The following is a 21,143-nucleotide window of genomic DNA, read 5'->3' on the forward strand; positions in this document are numbered from 1 at the left end:
TTTGTGCATCCTGGCTCACTGTCAAAACACTCGCAAGGCTTGCTTGAATACAATAAATGCATGGGACACCCGTTTCTAGTCGGTTGTATAAATTGGCCTATTGAGCATCAAAAACCTCCTCTAAATTCTGACCAGTATTACAATGTCAGAAGTAAAAAGCCCACATTGTCTCTTATATTTCAAAGGTTTAACAGTTGTACATACGACAATATCAACTTTAAACACAGCACGTAGGTACAGATAAACAGCTATGTGCTGTTTCCAATTTATAAAAGACCACCAGCCACTACTATCACCTACGTGTAACCTTTGACAATTATGCCAAATTGAACAGAAGGGTCTGCTCTTGATATCCTTGATCTGACTCCAGACCTATTGCATTGTATCAACAGGTGCAACCAAAAGCAAAGAGGGCATAATCTCTTGACCTTTACTTATCAAACACACACTTTCATCTAACCAGTGGCCCAGTCTGGGCCTGCTCCGGTGGTGCTGCTCACTGGACTCCATTTAAAGGAAAATATTTCATCAAGCTGATAAGCACCACGGTAATCACAACATGAAGCCTTGGCTTGGAATTTATCTCAAGGCTGCAATTATTTACACTCTGCTGATAACAAGTCACTAAGGCCCATAACCCTCCCCACACAGACTGGGTTAGCTCTGGCAAGTAAGCACTCGACCTCAGGCACTCCTGAAACACAAGACATACTTGTCTGATAAAGCCAGAGTCCAGATGTTTGACTAGACATGTAAAAATCGGTGTAGATGAAAGACAGGAAGCAAAACACCATTAAATGGTGCACTTATCCAAAAGTGTTGCAAATGTGCCTTTTCGTGCTTTCAACTGACAAGATTATCTGTACCTGCTTGAGGTTGTCTAGACATAGACCACTGTGAGGGATGAGCAGTATGCTGGGAGGAGAGGATGAGGACTGGTTACGGGACTGTCATGTGTCATATACCAACAGGAACAGAACTATTAAAACTCATGACCTGGTGTTAAAAAAAAAAAAAAGGATTAATTTTACAACGGGGACCCCTTGTATAATGTGGACAACTAGACGTTTCCTGTTAATACCCAATCTGATTAGAAACAGGAAGGGTCCGAGGTGAACTGCAACACCTGCTCCCATATAACATGCTGCTGGCCAGTTCTGTTAACCAGGCCTTATCTGGAAACTGTCGACTTCTTCTTCTAAATAATAAAATAAAAAATAAAAAAAGCCAATAAACATCTTTAAATTTGTGTGGTAGCACGAGATGCCAGACACCTTACCTTTGCCGTTCTGCCATGCTGTGTACCAGGAGAGGCTGAGGAAAGACGTGAAGAAAATAATTGCAGTGGCCACAGTTCCATTTCTGAGCCTCATCTCATTTCAGCGGCGCCTCTCCTCGGATGAGTGTCGGGGACCCCGGAGCTGCCGTCGCCTCCCTCCCTCCGTCTCTCGCTGTGTGCGCCTTCAGGATGTGGAGACGGGCGTAGGCGCAGGCATACAGGCGTGATAAACGTTTTTTTTTTTTTTTGTTTAAATAAAAAAAAAAAAAAAAAAAAATATTTAAAATAATAATAAATAATAATAATAATAATGCTCTACTTAACGGGACTGTGAACACGGGACTCGTGCGCGGAGGAAGGGAGGTGCTCGGATGTACCCTCAGCGCCTCGGTGCGTCTTTTTCACCCCCTTGTCCGCTGTAAAAAAAAAAATTAAAAAAAAAAAGCAACGTGCTCCTCCTGTACCGTCCGACGGCGACCAGTCACAAGTCCAACTGCCTTTTCCGTGACGGGATAAGCTCACATGGTGGGTTAACGCAGGACAAGCAAGCTGCCGACACAATCCATTGTAAAAAAAAAATAAAAAAAATAAAAATTTCACAGGCAAGTCGTTTAGCTACAAGTTCCGAGTAGACGGCATTTCAAGTGAGTTGACGGCTGCGTCCTCCGGGATAGGCTGGTTGGGTCTCTGACGGCGTCCGAGAGGCGACGCCTCACAAATCACGTTGTTTGGTGCTTCACACTGGCAACAGATGAACGCTGAATAAAATACCCCCCCAAAAAAACAACAACAACAACAACAACAACAACAAAAAGCGGTGTGTCGCTAACTCAACCGGGCTTCTTCAGCGGAGCCACCGAGTTGTTGTTGTTTTTTTTTTTTTACCCGAGTCGACCCGCTTTGACTGCGACACGATTAAGTGGTGAGCTACGGAGCTAAACATTTAAGTTGAAACTCCAGCTGGCTCGGCTCGGCGCTGCCCGGTGTTGCGCTGCGGTCTCCGCGTACCCAAGCGGACCGTTCCGCCCGGAGAATGAAGTTGTCCGACGTTGGGGCTTTTTCGGCGTCAGCTGACAACACGCACGGCCCGAAACGAATTATAACGTCTTTTGACGACTGTTCTCACGTATTGTACACGAACTAACCACTTGCGCTTTTCGTTAACTAACGAGCCGCGTTCACCCGGTATGTCAGCAAGTACGCACGCGTGCCCTTCCGGTCCGGACTTTCAAAATAAGACAATTACGCCTGCGGGTGCAACACTATGGATTTATTTTTTTTTTTTTTTTTCCGAGAAAACGCGAAATTATTTCCATGTAGACCGTTTTATCAGTTTAAATTTATGGCAGCGGTACCCACGAAGTAGGGACTGAAATGATGCATAGATTTTTGTTTTAAATCCACCATCTTTACTGGCGCAACCGAAACACCCAAACTGAAAAAAACAAAACGTTAAACTGGATATAATGGGGAAGTAATGAAACAACTTCTCCTTTTTAAATGACTCGTCCCTCTACAAGTAGAAAGCTCCACCATCTAGTGGCCATGTCCTCAACAACACCATTCATCTAGATGTATTTTGTATGCACCACGTGTTCCATCAGGAGCGTCCAAACAGCAGGCACCCTGTTGCTAGAACATGACCACCCTGCCAAATGATAAACACCAAGGAACACCCTCACATTTGAAGACAAGGTTAAACATGTTTAAATGTGATAGAGAGATTCTGTGCTGCTCTAACACCAACAACAGTGCCAAGTCCGATCATTGTCACCAATGGTCCTTTGGCATTGGACACTGGCTTGTGGGGCAGACAACCTCATGTTTAATGCTTTGTTTGAGTCGCTGTATGCACACAGTGTCAGAGGATATTACCAATTTAATCCTTATTAGGGCACAAATCTTGAGTCAAATCTTGGAATTAGCAGTTGACAAAACAGTCTCACTTCAAGGTATAGCGTATTCTGGAGCTGTCCGACACATGGTTTGATGCAAGTCAGGAACTTCTTCAAGTGCTCAGAAATATATTAACATTTAAACATGTAAAATTGTATCATTTATTGAAAGAAATGTGAAATGATCAAACCTCTAGAATCAGTATTGAATTAAACCCTGAGCTGAGATTGTTTTCTAAATCATACAGTCTGGGTAATAATAAATTATTAATTGCCATGTAATTTCAATCATCATAATCTTCATACATATTTTTGTCTCAAAATGGAAAAAAGTGTTGATATTACGATTCCCTTTGAATATTTTAATACTAACTGAACACAAGAAATTAATATCTGCCCAAAAACTCAATTATTGTGTGTGCTAATATTAATTTATTTTTGAAACAGCACACATGTTTTAGTGCAAACCCATTAAATAGTAACCCGTGTTTATAAAGACTGAATTAAATGATAAGAATGTGATCATTCAGTGTACTTAGCTTATTTGCAATAAATACATTCACGCATGAAGCAAAGGAAACTGATTGTCTGATCTTGTGTGACAAGCCAAGCTGATGGAGAAGAGGCAGAGTACGTGTGAAAAGCATTCACTCTCACAAATTAAAATAGAAACAGGGTTTGAAATGATGTACAAAATATTCTTTGCACATTGCCACTTTGTGAATTGTCACACCTCGCTCGGGAGTGATTTGTGTGGCGCTGACAGCTGAACTGATCTGTTTCTGTCGTCTGATGATGCAGGCGGAGGGATGCTCTCAGAAGGGCGTAGCTTTGAAGTAGTCCTCCAGTGGAATGAGTGATATTCCTCCAACCCAGTCCTGCAGCCACACCTGGATCAACTCCAGCTTCATGAAGAACCACTTGTGTCCCACTGGCCACTTTGCCATCACGGGATGTCTGTGAAAAAGAGATGAACACGTGAGGACACGTGTGCCAAATGTCGTCTGCCTCATTGTCTCTTCGCTGGTTACCAGCGTGTTTTAGATTTGATTTTAAGATCCTATTGATCACATTTAAAGCACTTCATGGTACAGCTACATTGCTGAGTTGCTGCTCCCCTTTGAGCCTGAGTGCAGCCTCAGGTCGTGCAGGGCTTCTGGTGGCAGTTATTAAGTCTCAGCTCAAGACTGAAGGTGACCCGGCCAATCAGCTCTGAAAGTCACCCTGGCTTGCAGGATCAGTGACATCTTTTAAATTACTTGTCAATGTGCATCTTTTTAACCATCTGAACTCTGAGCAGTTTCTGGGCTTTTTTTCTGCTTGAGTCATATTTTTACTCAGTGTGGGCTAATTTTTCACTGCACCTCTATGGAGACAGCACAATAAGGGTCGGAAGCGAGGGAGAACTCAAAAAGTTTATTTGTGCAGTAAAATATAATTACAATGTTTTTAATCATAAAAGAAGAAAATCATGTTGGATTTTTTTTTTGGATAATTTATTTTAATAAAATTGAAAAGAGATGCAATCTATATATACAACATTGTTCCAAGCGCCACCAATTTTGGTGAAAAAAAAAGGGGACTCCAAATGCTACACAACTCTGACAAATCTCCCTCTGCTCACCATCCTATCTTCTGCGCTCCAGCCTTCAGGTCAGTTGACAGTTCGCAGAGTTTCTGTCACGTGACTGCTGGGTCTAAGCCAAGTCATTTTAGGTTTCTCAGAAGAGCTGAGGAGCACAGACCAAATCCAGACCATGCAAACGATTTATTTTTGGCAAAATTTTAAATCAGACATGAGGTGATTTTAATGTAATATCACTATTTTAAGCCAATTTCTGTTACAGTTTCTGGCTCTGATAAATGATCAAATGAGTTCGGCAATTTTCTTAAAAAAACATTCTTTTGAAACCCGCTGGAGAGTTGTGGAGTTCAGAATAATTCTAGCACACTACTTTATTTCCAACATGTCTTATTTTAACTGCCTGATTTGATTAGCCTCAGTCCTCTAATGTTTTAATCCTGGTTCTACAATGTCAAACACTTTGGAACTTTATTTTGAAAATTGCAAAAAGTTGCAAAAAATTGCATAAAGTTATTAAAAGCTCAGGTACCTTGAGAACACTGCCTCCTTAGCAAACATGAGCTCCTCTGTGGCCACGCTCACCATCTTGCCTGTCAGTGTGAGTCGAGCACATCTGGGATCCTCTGGATCATACACCATTTGCCTTGAAACACAGCAGGAAATACAGCCATTGTAACACACTCAGGGGCCCCAATAAGCCATTGGATTACCATGCGTCAACTGGTTTGTGGTAATTGTATTGAACAACTTTTACAGGCTTGATATCAGTGGGCTTGATAAGGTCCTTGATGTGGGTCTGCTTTATTGCCTCTTTTGGCTTCTGTTTTAACTAATTATTTCAGTTTTTGTGCTCTGTTACATATCCATAAATTATATGTTCAGTCAAATTACCACACAACATATCTTAATAATAATGCAGTATAGAAAAACATACTTGTACATATTGCCTGCAGTGTGTAAAAAAAACTGGGTGTTAATGGGGTCCCAACAGGTCTCCAAGCATTTTTTAATTTGTTTGCCTTACGGGGCCTTCTAAGCAAATGGATCTGAGTTCAGTGGAGTACATTAAAAGCTGAAATGTACTGTACCTGCAGAATTCTCCCTCAGCCTCTGAGAAGGTGAGAGAAGCATAGGGGTTACTTTTCAGGTCAGACACAGTGTTGTCCATCGGAGTTACATAAAAGTACATCACTCCAGTGCTGTTGTCCAGCGGTCCATCGCTGACTGAGAAGATGTTCCCAAAGGGGAGACCTTTGATCTGTGCAAAAAAACAAAAAACAGGGTGTTACCAAAGACGTGGTGTTAAAGAGAGAAATCAGTGATGCAGTCATTGTCGTGATGAATCCTCTTATTTTCCAGATGTGGTGATAATAAACTGAATGCAGGACCAATTAAGAAGTATTGTGGGGTGAGAATAGGGGGATGTAAAGTTACACATGGTGACTTCTTACAGACAGATAACTATTTGTTTAGAACACAGTCGTCTTTAAATTTGACCATTTTTAGACAAACAAAAACTAAGGAAAAATAAATGAATAGTAACATTTTTCTAGCCAGAATTCATTCCTGGTGGACAAACGGACCATCATACAGAGATACTATGTTTATATTAATAAGGATGTACAAGCATAAAACAAACATGTAAAAGAGGCCAAATTATTGTACAAATTTCAGTTCATTTCAAAATTATTAAGGGCCGGAGAGGGTGGCTATTTTTATCATCCTTGCATTAGTTATGACTAAAGTATTGAGTTGGCGCACATCTAAATATCCGTAACTGCATGCTTGCTAGAGCTGTGCAGAACATGAGAGATGACACCAGTTATGAGGGGTGAAGAGTCATCAGCATGAGTATTTATTTCATGACTGTGGTTTGGTTTAATCAATAACTGTCAACACTGGAAATTGTCTCAAAGCCAGAAATATTAGAGATATAAATATTAATGTTATGTTGTAAAACCTGGAGCTACTGTACTCCTGCACAATAAAAGGGAGCACTCATAGGGATTAAATTGACACATGAAATCACTCTGAGTTGTACAGCTGCAACCAATGATAATTTTCATTATTAATTTAATCCATCAAATGCACTCTCAATTAATCAATTAGTCTGTAGAATGACCGGAATAGTGAAAAAAGCCCACATTGTCATATTAAAATTATTATTTTTGTCAGATCAACAATTTTAAGACATCCATTTTTCTGTCATGGGAGGCTATATAATAGCTCTAACCAGGATTTTAGAAACACTGACATCATGAGTCCTGCTGATGCACTTCCCAACAAACCATACAAGTTTTCACCACAATGTTTTTCCTTCTTTCTTTTCTCTGCTGTTTGGTTATTAATACTTTGTAAATGTTTTTCTTTTTCTTGCCTGCTTCGCACTGAAGGCTTTTACTTTTTTGTTCGTCCAAAAGTACTCAAGATAAATACTGGAATGCTCAATCCTATTTAACTTTAAGCATTTGAAAGTGATAATTTCTTGGGTGCAGTTGTCAGTACCAGACTTTGTCCTTAACGATGTGGGCGAGGCTTTTAAACAGCTTTTAAACCTGAACCTTTTATAAATACATGGAAAAATGAAATGAACAGAAACTACAGACAGACAGTCGGCAATAAATATAATATACAAAATGTGAATAAGAAACTATTTAGATATGCTTTGAATATTACTTTGTGTCTGATGTGGTTTTTTTTACATAAAAAAGTTGATTTACCTCGGTAGAAATGACATAACATCTTTACTTGCCAAAGATTAATCATTCTGTAAAAGATACCTCCTCCTTCTCAGAGTTTAATCACATGTAGCTTCTGAACAGGTTGTGATGCTCCTTGGTAAACAGATGTTTGTTGTGCTCAGCGGGGAACAATCTGAAAAGTGTTTTAGTGCCAAACTCTGCAGACATCACCGTCTTCAGCGAAGCTCAGATATCCAAGAGAAGCAACATTACCCACAAAAACATATTTAAGTGGAGTGGGACATTAAAAAAAAAAAAAAAAAAAAGGAGGAATACTGCAAGGTAAAGATACACAGCAACAAGTAAAATTCCTGTGTTCAAATTTAAACTTAAGCATGGAAGTGATACTGGCAAAAATTATCAAATAAAAAGTACACATTATGCAGTATGGTCCCTTTTTTGGGCATCACATTGTAATATAATTTTCATATTTGCATGATAATATTTTGTGCACAAGTTATTACCATATGTATCGAGATTTGTTTTAAGTTGTTCCGAGACTTGGGGCTTTTTCTTGTAAATTTTGTCGATGAACAACTTCCAACTTTATCATTTTCATGAGTACATGGTGACCTTGCATTTAAATCTAGGCTATATTGATGTATCGTATAAGCTAAGCACGAGTTCTGTTTGTAAAAACTCATGATAAGCAACCAGTGTTGTCATGTTGGTTTGTCCGATGGAGTGACTGCGCACTCACTAATATGAACGTCTGCGGCCACCGACACCCTACACCACCCCCTCGGTGGTGTGTGTGTGTGTGTGTGTGTGTGTGTGTGTGTGTGTGTGTGTGTGTGTGTGTGTGTGTGTGTGTGTGTGTGTGTGTGTGTGTGTGTGTGTTACCTTATCTTGGGTCGAAATGGTGGCCAGATGCCCCCAATCGCTGGTGTGAGCTATGTATCTGGCGGTCCTGGCGGTCTCCTGGTGCGGAGGAGGAGAGCCGCTCCCGGCCGACTTCTTCACCTTCTCCAGCCGATATGAGAACAGGCGGGAGGACAGCTGCGCCACATCGTCGTCGCTCTCGGGCTTCTCGAGCTCTCCGGGGCTCTCCACGCTGCTCCCGAGGACGTTGGAGGACGGATACGCCTGTTTCCACAGCCCGGCGCTGTCCACCAGCAGCGCCGGGGCGACCTCCTCCGACAGGTCCGCGTCCTCCACCACATCGTTGGAGGACACCACCCAGGACACGGAGCTCCTCAGGGTGTAGCTTTGACAAAGGCACAGGACGTTGGCAAGTACTGCCAAGGGAAAGAAGCGGGACCTCATATCATTGAGCTGAGTGGGAATGGCCGTCCTCCTCCACGCACTCTCTGTTGTTTCCAAACTCACGTGTATGTGCTTTCGTAACACGAGGACATTTCGCAAGAGGGCGCATGTCTGCAGCCACGCCTACTGTATAATATATATAATGTTATAGTCATTCTGCTGAGACGTTTTCCTAAATGAGGGAAGACTACTGACAGTGGCACTCAGCATAATACACTGCAGAGGATTCAGGTTCTATTTTGTGCTTTATTTTAATTACTACTAAATGAATTATTATTATTATTTTAAGTATTGCAGGGATGTAAAACATTTTCTTCACATTATGGAACCATAATTACTTTTTTTTTTTTTTAAGAAAACATTTATATTTATAGATTTCTCTGTAAACTGTATTAAACATGCTCAGAATTCCTCGGTCGCTTTTAAATAAAAAGGGGATAAACAATTCTGCAGTCTTTACATAGTAGGCTTATTATGAGCTTATAAAATATGATGTTGTTCTCTAGGTTGAATGAGCAGTGTTTAACTTGAGTATCAGGAGCCTCGAGTAGGGCCCAAAATAAATTGAAGGTGTCACCAGAAGATTAAAAGTATAGTCACATCAATTAGTTCTGCCTTTCATATAAGTTCCCCTTTTTTCATTGAATACTTTTTCCGTTTTTGGACCTTTTAAATCCTACAAATTGTACAAATTCTGCTCCAGAGAGGAGTTGTAATCAGGTGACAAAAGTCAAAACACCTGTGTGGGTGTACCATGGGTGTGTAGGGCTTTTTTTTACAGCAGACATTTTGACTTACTATGATAGGAAAAGCGCAGGTCTGAGTAATAACATGAACAATGTCCCTGTTGTGTGACGGGTAGCCAAAATTCAGTCATAATTATCTTTTATTTGTGTGAAAAAAAAATTGTTTCCTGTTATCAAGTTCCTCTTCAAATGTATTTACAGAAATGCTGTATGTTTTAATGCACCTGACCGGACCACTGGAACAAATTACGGAACCCTCTCAAAATATCAATACACATGCCTTTTGCACATTTTAAAAACCAGGGGTCTGATTCACAAAAGCAGAATTAAGAGATCAGGATAGCCAAGTAAAGCGAGGCGTGATGTAGTCTAGTCAGTGCATCACGGCTCCATCTGTTTCACAATCGTCATGCCTGACTGAGCAGGTACTGCTAGCTCACACTTGTGCCGCTGCTTTCATGAAACCAAATAATGGTTTAATTCAGACAGGATACATGAACCCGTCTTAATCCCTTATCTAGGTTTTGGGAAACAGCCCTCAGATATTAAACCTCTAATTTACAGCTGTTTACATAACCGTATTTTACTTTGCTTTTTCCCCTCTCGATGTATTTGGAATGGGTTTTTTAGTTTTTACCATACATGATTGTGTCCCTCAATGATTGTCTGGAGTGTAAATAAAGGAAGATGATGTTGATGATAAAACTCGGGACATGTTCAGGATCTGGCCTGCAGGTGGAGCTGTAGGCCAAACTGGTGAACAAGTGAATATCCTCTAATAGATAAACACAGGGAAAAGCTGGGATCAGTCACAGACTCAGACTTTCCTGCTATAACGTCAGTCTTGACCCATATTTATTGCTTAATAAGAGCTTCTTTTTTTTTCTTTCTTTTTTTTACATTGACTCTTGATAGCCTCCACAACTAATTAAAACGTTTTTTTTTTTCAATATTTGAAGAGTTTTGACAAATAATTTCTGGTGATGTTGAAACGAATAACTATAATGTAATTTTGTCATTTAATGTCTTCTCCTGGGGGCTTACTCATTTTACATTAATAGCGTGACAACAAAACCATCAACATAATTTTTTTAATTATTTAACATAAACTTTAAACAGCAGTGAAATGCTGAATTACATTACACATGATTCATAAAGACCCTTTATCTTAAAGTGGTTATTGAAGAGAGGAATTATAACAAACTTTCAGTATAGACTCTGCTTCTCTCTCTCTCTGTCTCTTAAGAAAACATTAACAATTTACAATTAAATATAAACACAACAGCTGAATCACCACTTCCCTGACAGCCTCACCAAACATTCAATACATCAACCTTGTTGATGTTCATATCCTTGTTTCCATACCCTGTTCATTTTTCTGTATTCCTTCTTAGTCCATTGTCTTATCACTCCAGGCCATAGACTTCCTCTTGGCCAGCTCCATCCAGGACGGCTGGCCACTGTCAGGCATGGACTGCAAAACAGACGACAGCGTGGGGGACGATGATGGTGACAAAGATGACGCCGCATTTTTCCACAGCCATTTGTCCTCGCGTGGCCGGTCTGGAACTTTAGTGGGGCTTGACTCTAAAAAATAAAACCCTGTGTCACATTGCTGCAAGGAAAGATACTAAATACCAAGTGAATATTACTGCAGTCATCATTATGGCCAATATGTATCAACACACCTGCAAGTTTTACCCCTTGTCTTCCCTCTGGAATTGTCTCTTTGCTCAGAGATGTGTTTTTTGCTGAGGCAGGAGGTTCACCTGATGTATGCGTTTCTGTTGGAGCTTTCCTCAATTCCACCTGAGAAAAACAAAGAATTAGAGCATATAGTCAGGATATCTTGGCAGTCCAAAAAAGGAAAATATCTGTTGACGTTCTGTATTTAATTAATGCTATAAAAAGACCAAAACCAACAATAAACTCATCCTACTAACAAAGCCAGAGAAAGCCTGTTTATCAATGCCAAATACCTCCATAAAACCCATTAATGAGTCACCAAGTTGCTCTGAGTGACATACTGCTTCATTATAATGAACATGTGGTTTATTTTGTGGCCCACATTTACCATTCTTCTGTTGTAAATACTTATTAAAGCACCAAATTTGTGGCTGAAAAACTTCCATTAAACTCCTGTTTGATGGAATTCTCAATCTGGGAAAAAGACTTAGCTTTTTTTTTTTTCTTCTTTTTTTTTTTTTTTAAATTGAATTATGCTGACAAACTGTTTTAAAATATTTACATCTTCAGCAGTAATGAATGGGTTTGGATTTGCAGGCCAAAGACAGCACACGGGAGTGAGGCAGCACCGAGAGGATGACATATGAAAGACAGTTACAAAGAAGTACCACAAACCCCCTTGGATCCAGGTTGCGCGGTCCACTCTACTTGTTTCTCCAGAAAAGCCGCCTTCTCGCTAACTGATCCAGCCCAAACGGCTCGTCTGCTCGAGAGCGCCGCAGCCTCTTGATGCGAAGTGGCTTCTCCTTCTCCTCTTCCCGAGGCAGAAACTGAAGGAGGAACTGCTGCAGGAGAAGGTGAAGTTGTGGATTTGAGCTGGTTGGCAGAGTGGAGACCTCGGTTGCTCCAGGAGGGTTGCTGTTGGCCTGAGGAAAGGTACGACTGTGCAAGAGACTGCGTGGCACTCCCTGGTGCAAACTGAGATGTGGCCTCTGTTTGTGTTAGAGAGCGTAAGGGGGACTGGGTGGTCCAGGGGTTGGTCTGCACAGCAGGATGGGACGCTGAATACGAAACAGACTGAGTTGTGCTTGGCTGGTCTTCCTTGGTTTGTTTTGACATCGGTGGTTCTCTGGAGGTGTTCGACAGGGCAGGTGGTGTCACTGACATCTTCTGTTGCTCTCCCATTGGTGACGGTTTGACAGTTTGCACTGGACTTCTGATCTCAACTGCCTCTGCTTTCGCTGTATCAGCTAATGGTTGATTTGCAGCCTCTGTTGCACTTTGTTGTATCCTTCCAGTCTGTGTCTCCGTCACCGTCTCTGTTTGTCTTGTTGGCTGTACTTGTGCTTGTGGTCGACCTGCGTTTGGCATGTTTGGCTGTACATTGCACGTAAAATCTCTGGGGAATTTACTAGTGAAAAGCTGCTGGATGCTCCTGGTCTTCTCCATGGCCAGACTCATCCATGACACCTCGGCTGGGGCTGTTTGGGGGGCAGGCTGAGGCTCCTGGGGTCTGGTTCCTGCCTCTTTGGGGTTTGAAGAGGTCGTTTGGACTTCTATAGGTGTGACAGGAGCATTGTAAGATGGAGTGTTGTGCTTGACTGGAAGGGAGAAGCCACACAGGGATGGATCTAAGGAGTGACACAAATCTGTTAGATATGCTTGGCAGCACTGTTAAAATTACCCTGTGCGGTATTTTAATGAGTGCAAAGTTCCCTTGTGATTAGTGAAACTTATTTTGTCTACAGACATAGCATTACAGTGTGCATCTGTGCAATGTTTAACTCTATAATGAACTGAAACCTTGGCAGAGAGTCACACTTCCAAACCTTGGATAGCTGCTATCAGTATGCAAACATTTATGTAAACATGAAAGAATGTGCAATAACACATCTTCAATATGATATAAGACATAGTGAATGTTGTGTCATAATAATCAGGGTAATAATGTATCATCAATTATTCATCTTTATTTAAATGTTTTTAGTACATTTTCTACAGTTGCATTTACTTGTATTTACACTTTGCAAACTCCTATGTTTAATTTAAAATAAATACAGTAAACACATTGAAAAGGTATATCTGGGTAGAGATGACTCACCTGTGGTTCTGAGTTCTCCAGAGGTGGATGATGTATTAGACGTGTTTGCTGGCAGCTTTTCAGACAGGTAACTGCTGTTATCACTTATCTCCTGTCTCTTTTGTTTGTCGCACTGGTCCTCACTCAGCGCTGTCTTTGGATGATGGTTAGAAGCTGCATCAGACCGAAAACGATTCAACTGAGACGTGGAGCGCAGCTTGATGCCAAACGCTGTCTTTCCTTCATCCTCCTGGACCTCTTTTGCCTCTTCGTCCACCTCCTGGCGCCTCTCCCCCTCCTCTCCCTCTACATCAGCGGACACACTTTTAGATGGCATCACTGATTCTACCTTTTTGAAGCTGTCCCTTCTGTCCCATGCAGTAACTGAGCTTTTGGGTGGCGCTCCCTCTTGCCTTAATCGTCCCACGGCAAAAGGGCCCCCTCTGACCTGAAAGGCTTGAAGTTCCTCCTTTTCCCTCGTGCTTTTCTCCTCTGCTCCCACGGCTGTCTTATGCCTAGATTCACCCTGTTCCAGCACTTCTATAAAGCTGCCTGATCGGGGTCTTTCTCCATCTCGGTTCCTGACGGAGGTGATGGAGAAATGGAAAGAGCCAGATCCCGGGGTGGATCTCTTTATTCCTCTTGTGCTCTCGTCGTCACCTTGAACCGGCTGGCGAACAGAGGAAGACCTGAACCACATCCCTGAGCCGAAGGAAGTGGGGTGCTGGTCAGCAGAGACTTCAGTCGTTGCAGCTTTGTTTAAAGTATTCCTCTTGTCATGGGACATTATTTGTATCTCAAAATCCTCTCGTTTTTCTGACTCGATGTAGGACGAGTGTGGACGTTCACTGGACATTGCATCCACTCGTCTGTAAGGTTTAACTCGAAGCACCTGAGAGGCTACTGTCCCAGCAAGAGCATGATCCTGAAGGGGAAAACTAAGGCTGGATGATTTGGGTGCTGCCTCTGATGTGATTGGTGCCACCTCTGCAGGTTTTGAAGAAAGACCCTGCGATGTGACAGGAATGCCGGTCCATCCTTGTTTTGTTTCAACTACCATCCTCTCTTGAGCTTCAAGCTGTTGCTCTTGTGCTTCCATATCCTCTATGTGGTCGATGTTGTTCAGGCTGTTTGAATGAGACCTAGACTGGGTCTGCAAAAAAAAAAAAGATATCAACGTTAGAAAAGTGTTTGTTTGTGTTTGCAAACAGTGTTATGTATAAGGCAGTGAAATGGTCACTCACCACAGCGAGTTTCTTCTTATAGCCGGCCCTCTTGTTTTTGGGTTTGATGGACATCCGGTGGCGTGCTGCAGAACTATCCAAGTAGGGAGTGAACTGGGGTGGTGTGCTAAAGTCTAACGGAGCCTCGATGGCAGAGGAAGAGGAATTGGAGGGGACAGAGTAAGAAAAAGGATGGGATGGAGTCAGGGGCAGAGACTTGGTAAGTGCAGATTTGGTGATGGGTGATAGAGGACGACAGGCAGGCTGGGATATTGTCTGAAAGGAGAAAAATGACAAAATTATTTCTGCAAATAAAGGATTAAGACAAAAAAGAAGTATTCACAAAAGTTAGCATTTGTTATAATTACAACATTTATTGATTGTCTTACCCTCTCCTACCTGCCTAATCTTAAAAGATAAGGAGGATTATATTTTACCTTTTAAAAACTGTCAACAAAGAACCAGAAAACTGTGTAATTCCTCAGACCTTCATCATAGTCCAAACATAATTAGAAATACATGATTGCACTTAGTGGCTTATTCCTTCAATGAACGTGGCCACTGCAGTTTATTTTGATTCAATCCCCAACACAACGTAAATCCTCACGAGTGCCCAAAGTGTGGCACTATTTACTCCCGTTTGAGTAAATACTTAAGAGCCCAGCTGTTTTAGGGATTACTGTGCTACACACAATGAAACTGAATATTTGTGACCCATTTTTAAAGACTTATAACTTCAATAGGAAAGAATGGGGCAGAAGTGACACCATCTTTGTGTGGGAATGTCAGTAATAATAAAAAAATATTAAAAAGTGAGGTGAGCAAATCAACACCCACCTTTTTTAATAACTTTTAAATGAAAGCGAATTCTAGTCTGAGACTTAAAACCTCAAAAAGGATCAGCAGAATGACACAGATTTACAGGATTTCTCTCCTTGCAGGATGTTTGGTCTGCCGACAAGGCAAAAGCACCCGCAAACACAAGTCCTGCACTTTAACTGAACTGATGGGCAGATGCTGTTCCTCCTCTTCACTTTTCTGTCCCTACACAAGCTATGGCTCAGGGTGGCAGTGCAGCACATCAATAGTTCAACCATTATGGTTTGTGCAAGGTAAAGTTCATTTGTTGAGGATGACATTACTCAGCAGGAACACTCAGAATTGTTAAACTGTAGATAGTACGGGGTTTAATGAGTCCGTTTTTACTTGAGGCGTCTTTAAAGTGAGGCACTGACAGTAATGCCTCCAACATAAATATGAACAAATATTTCCAGGTGTGGTGCATCCCTGGGAACAATCACTTTGGATCTAAAATAAACCATTTTAAAAAGTGGCCTCATGGCTCAATTTCGGCAGAGGATAAGTTGAGCCACATGGGAGTAAATCGTGCTCCTGATTATGTTGAAGTGAAACTGAACATTTTCACCTAAAATAAATCTGTCTCAAAGCAAATGATATTTCAGTAGAAGTGGCTGCAGTTGTGCAAACTGAAATAGCTGGAGATGGAAAGGTGAAAAGGGAACTGATGGTTACACCTGTGCAGAATAGCACCTGTGAAATTGAGGTCTTGTCTTACCTCTGTTAATAATAGACTGATTTTGGACTGAAATTCAAAATGTGACATAATTTTTGTTTAACAATATAAGAATGAAATGTAGAAAAAATATTTTACTTTAATAATACTTTGATAATAATAATCATAAAAGGGGGGAATTGGCTGAACCTCCCCCAGGCCTATTGGCTCAAATTACCCCCCTCCTGCCATTTTAACAAACATGTATCATTGAGCAGTTTAGAGTCAACATCATGCTAACAGTATAGCCTTATATTGTAACTTACTAAGGCACTAACACATATGAGACTTCTTCAAACTTGTCTGTTATTGTTCAGAAAATAGAATCGCAACTCCTTGAATAGGAATTGACTTTGAACAGCAAAATCACAGTGTGAGTAAAATGGATGACCCCTCAAAAACTGTGTGGCCACATAACTAATTTGATAGTTGCTAAGAAACAAGGGGTGGCTTAACTCACCGTGTCTCACATACTCTCAAAAGAGCTGATCACCTTTGCAGATAACTGACTGTGTGTCCCTTAAACGTGACGATAAATCACCTTGGTGAGGGCTTCCTGGGACGTGACGTCTCCCCCTGAGACATCAGGAGGGCTGTGGGGAACTCTGGCCTCTGAATGGCCGCCCAGATCCTCTTGACGTCTGATCGGCAGAACCATCGGTGGCGGCCCCAAATGCATCTTCTGCTGCTGAAGCTTCATCTGTGATAGCAGAGCACGGCAGGAAGAGTTACAACTCTGAATTCCCTGCTTCCCAACAACCTGCATAGAATAATAGTCATAAAAAGGGCTGTACCTGCAGAGCTTTAATCTTGCTGTGAACATTCTCCTGGGATAAAACCCTGGCTGGTTCAGCGTCTGTCAGGGCCTGATCATCCAGAAAGATGCTCTCGTGGGACAAGGACCGTGATCCCATTGTCTCCTGGGAGCATCTGAGGGAGCAGGAGCAGGGAAGCAGAAGAGTGGTGAAGGCACGGACTCGAAGCAAGGACGAGGACAAAAACGCAACATGAAAGAGGTTTCCTGTCATGTAGAGACTCACTCTGAATCTTCATCTGAATCCAGCCCCTTCCCTGCTGTAATGTCACTGGCTGACTGGCTGAGTTTGGTGTTTTCTACTCCATCTGCTCTCTTACTCCTCCAGAACAGACGGGTTTTCAGAGAAGTGAGCTTGGACATTTTACATCCTAACAGAGATTGAGATAGAGACAGATCCAGGTCACAGCAGCTCTCAGACACACACACATCACATAATGACCTCTCTACATCCTACTGTATGTATTTTCTCATGATTATTTGTAATTGTTACATTAGAGGTATGTCACGTCCTGCTGTTGATTACGATCTTTCATTAACAATTAATAGCTGCTGATGTGTGCTGATCATGTGTCTCAATGTTATGCTGACACGGTTAAAAAAGAAAAAAAAAAACATGTTCTTCTTCGCCATTACCCTCTTATGTAAAACTACAAGGGAGATAATCTCACCTGGAATGTCCTCTGTGCTTTCTTCTGTATCTCCAGTAAAAGACTCCATCGGTTTGATCGCTACAACAACAACAACAACAACAAAAAGAAGCACGGAGCAGATGACAGGAAAGTGTTTTCAAAAAAGGAAACGGAAGGCAATTGTGCCACCAAAAGCTGAAGGAATACTGCAGGGCATCTGAAGTGGTATTACTGCTCCAGTGGTAAATTGTCTTGTCACACATGTGGACTTGAGGTTCAAAGGTTTATTATTGTTCATTATCAGGAACAGTATTAACCTTTACTGTAACTAGGCGAGTCAACTAACCAAAGAAGGACCATATAGGGTAGAAAAGACAAGATATGTTGTGTCATCAAGAAAACACACAGCGTTGTTGGTTAGAGGAAGGATGCACTTTATGAGGAGTAACCTGTGCATGAATATCATACTGTTCCCAAAGGATTACAGCCAGGGTAAAGCGTTATGTCGTGAGCAAAGTAAACATAAGGTCTCGCTTTGAGGCAGCTTTACTTGTCTGACAAACATCCAGATTTATTTGATTTTGTGTTTCTGGATGGCAAGGAGCGGTTGTCAACAGAGCGTGATTCTGTATGCCTGGCTGATAAGACACAATGTGACAGGTTATGATTAAACAAGCAAAGTCCACACTGCACCTCTCGTATCACCGAGTACACCCTGTTGAAAAGGATACAAGCACATGAATGCTCCATGACACAAGTGATATCATATTTGAGAACCTCCTCCTGCACTTTAAATACATTTGAACTTGTTTCGGGGATAACCTCCACTGTGAATGAAATGAAAGTGTCCATGAATCAGGCTGTTCCTGAGAGTTTTGCCCTCCACTGAGTCAAACTACAGCCCCCCCCCCCCAAAAAAAAAACAACAACAACAAACAAACAGAGGATAATCCAGTGGATTATTGACATTGCAGAGAGATCCTTGTAAGATTTCACAGCACCATAATAATCCATAACAATGGCTTAATCACAAACTTCCGATGCCACATACAGCAGGACAAAAGCCACCTGACATTCACAGGGAAAGTCAGCAGGAAAACACACATTCACACACTGTCAGGGATTAAAAATGAGTGACCTTACCATGAGTCTAACGCCAGCACCTCGACTTCTGTCCCTCCTGTTTGTCCTCCTCTCAAAACCGTGCTGTCCTGTCCCAGCTGCCCCTGATGTTTAAACCCCAGGCTTATGTCCACATCTGCAGACTGAGGGAGACGCACAGGGAAGGGAGTGAGGGAAGTAAAAAAAAAAAAAAAAAAGAGGCAGGGAGAAAAGAAAGAAAGAAAGAGAGAGAGAGAGAGAGAGAGAGAGAGAGAGAGAGAGAGAGAGAGAGAGAGAGAGAGAGAGAGAAGGTCACTCCATGATAGGGTAAGCAAATGCACAAAGAGAAAAGAGGACAGATGAGAATGTGAGAGAGAGAGAGATCGGGAGGGAGAGGGAGAGAGATACTCTATTACATTAGTGGCACACTGTGGCCCTCTGCGCTAAGCTCCTTATAAAACGCTAACCTGATTTTAGGCCCAGAAATGAGAGTAGAGGGAAAAAAAAAAATAATAAAGCTCCAGTTGGAAAGAGGACATGCATACAGGAATTATGGCTCACAGAACTGTTTACACATTACACCGGGTTGCTCACTCACCCAGATGATCACAAACGTATGTGTGTTTAGGTAAATGTGTGTGTTTTAAATCCCAAAATTTTAATTAAAAAAATTCCAGTCACCATCTCATAGAAATTTTAAAGCATTTGACAGCAGTTATACTGAGATGTCTGTTTGTACATTAATAATGTCCACACATCATCAGTTAGGTCATTTTGCAAGTAATAAATGGACAGAGTTGCTAAGATTTTTCCACTTTGGCATCCTGGTAGCCGAGTGGTTGAAATGTTAACCATATAATTACATGTCCCTGCAGCTGGAGACCTTTGTTACATGTTTCTCTGTATTTCCACATTTAACGGTCTATCAAAAGTATAAAAAAAAAAATGTTGCAAAATAATCCTAAAATAATCAAAAGTGACAGAAAAAGAGACAAAGATATGCCCCGCATTTTTCATAAGCTGTGAAATGATCCTCGAGTTGCAGTGAATCCAACTTCCTGCACATCCACACAGGATAGTAGCCAGAGCTGGAAGCACTATCTAGGCCAGTAGGCTACAATCAGCGAGAGGGAGGGCAGCGGGAGTTGGGAAGCCAACCTTTAGCATCCACATCCGTGTGTGTGTGTGTCTGGCTGTGCAGCCGAGCAGCATCTCTGATGAGGCTCCTCATCACCCAAATCCTTCTCTCTTCCACCAGAATATAAATCCAGCCGGTGACATCTGGATTACATGCAGCAAACCACATGCACCATGTTGACAGACCTCAGTGACATACGAGTCTGGGAGGTGGGTTTGTTTAATTTCCTCATTCGTGGATTTATTGCAGTTTATCTACAAATAAAGGACAATATGCAGGCGATCTTATTTTATCCTAATGAGCTGTAATATGATTGCAGTTCATGTGTGTACAGGGGAGCTGTCTGCACATCATGAAATATACTCCATTTTTATTGCATTTTCATTTCATTGCCTCATGTCCTGAAGCATGTGTCTTCTCAGCAGATGGAAAACAAAGGTGCTCAAGTTTTCTTACAGTATATGTTTGTCTGTGGTTCATGTGCTATTCTGATGGATTATAATTTCTTCCTCTCGGAGACCAGATGAGCCTGTGCATATCGAGATTAAGGCCGATAGATAATCCGATCACAGCGCTGTTTGAGTTCATGAGGGCTACTATTCATTCAAGCACACAGCTTCATGAAAAATGTTATGAGGAAAATATTTTTCAGGTGATTTTGTTTTTTTTATAAGGAAATATTTTTGTCATTCAAGTTTAATTGGACTCGTGTTGGATGGATCACAGCACATCTGACAACCTGATCACTATTAAAAACCCCTACATAGATAACATACATGAGATCACTGCATCATAGCCGAAGAACTTTTCTTATTTATAGAGCTGGAGGTTTTTTTTACATCACATATTGTTCTTTCGGTCATTTACATTTTTAAGTAATCATTTACTACATGTCAATGTGAGGTTTTCCATGACTGCCAGGAATGTTATGTTAAAATATAAACTAAACTTTTCAAACCACTCTCCCAAGACGATCAGGGAATGTTTTCCAAAGAGCGTTCCCCAGAGAATGTTTGTCAAACGTTCCCCAAAGAATAATCCAGAAACATTCACCACACAACTTTCGGGGAATGCTTCCCAGAAAACATTAGGGGAATGTTTCCTAGAGCAGCTTTACGGGACATGCCCTGGAGAACGCTTGCCAAACGTTCCCCAAAGAATTTTCGAAGAACATTCTCCAGAGAATGTTCGTGCCACACAAAGTACGATAGCGGGACGTTCCCCGAGAGTACGTTTGAGGAACGTTCCCCACAAAACATTTGAGGAACATTCCCGAGGGACCGTCGCGGTTCATTCTCCAAAGATCACTCACTGAATGTTCTCCAAAGAATTTCCACGGTACATTCCCTAAGAGAGCTTTCGGGGAACGTTCTCCAGAGATTCT

General features: G+C 41.6%; 3 protein-coding genes across 5 annotated transcripts in view; all 3 read right to left on the reverse strand.

Moving 5' to 3' along the window:
* Positions 1-2,082, reverse strand: part of mgat4a (alpha-1,3-mannosyl-glycoprotein 4-beta-N-acetylglucosaminyltransferase A) — a 28,972-nt gene extending 26,890 nt beyond the window's left edge. Inside the window, exon 1 of the mRNA XM_069707589.1 lies at positions 1,280-2,082. Coding sequence (XP_069563690.1) covers positions 1,280-1,373 — 94 coding nt within the window. The 5' untranslated portion in view covers positions 1,374-2,082. The remainder of the gene's footprint in view (positions 1-1,279) is intronic.
* A 1,240-nt stretch (positions 2,083-3,322) lies between these two features.
* creg2 (cellular repressor of E1A-stimulated genes 2) lies at positions 3,323-8,835 on the reverse strand. Its single transcript, XM_069707595.1, has 4 exons — positions 8,344-8,835; positions 5,848-6,017; positions 5,289-5,402; positions 3,323-4,131 (listed from the first exon to the last, which is right to left on the reverse strand). The coding sequence occupies exons 1-4, from the start codon at positions 8,764-8,766 to the stop codon at positions 3,990-3,992; spliced, it is 849 nt and encodes a 282-aa protein (XP_069563696.1). The 5' UTR covers positions 8,767-8,835; the 3' UTR covers positions 3,323-3,989.
* A 1,729-nt stretch (positions 8,836-10,564) lies between these two features.
* Positions 10,565-18,767, reverse strand: cracdla (cracd like a). 3 transcript variants are annotated; one of them, XM_069707597.1, is made up of 10 exons: positions 18,664-18,767; positions 17,560-17,619; positions 17,115-17,259; positions 16,869-17,004; positions 16,616-16,774; positions 14,523-14,777; positions 13,300-14,431; positions 11,874-12,829; positions 11,201-11,321; positions 10,565-11,099 (listed from the first exon to the last, which is right to left on the reverse strand). In XM_069707597.1, the coding sequence occupies exons 2-10, from the start codon at positions 17,606-17,608 to the stop codon at positions 10,903-10,905; spliced, it is 3,150 nt and encodes a 1,049-aa protein (XP_069563698.1). In that variant the 5' UTR covers positions 17,609-17,619; positions 18,664-18,767; the 3' UTR covers positions 10,565-10,902. The 3 variants fall into 3 exon arrangements, 2 of the variants coding, with proteins under 2 accessions (XP_069563698.1, XP_069563699.1); XR_011311271.1 differs by having other exon boundaries at positions 11,011-11,099; positions 11,867-12,829; XM_069707598.1 differs by lacking the exon at positions 18,664-18,767 and having other exon boundaries at positions 17,560-18,336.
* Between the last annotated feature and the right edge of the window lie 2,376 nt (positions 18,768-21,143).

Source organism: Brachyistius frenatus, unplaced genomic scaffold, assembly GCF_029030835.1.
Source record: "Brachyistius frenatus isolate BFR_SWC_R1_liver_20210118 unplaced genomic scaffold, ASM2903083v1 Contig_70, whole genome shotgun sequence".
In the NCBI taxonomy this organism is placed as follows: domain Eukaryota; kingdom Metazoa; phylum Chordata; class Actinopteri; family Embiotocidae; genus Brachyistius; species Brachyistius frenatus.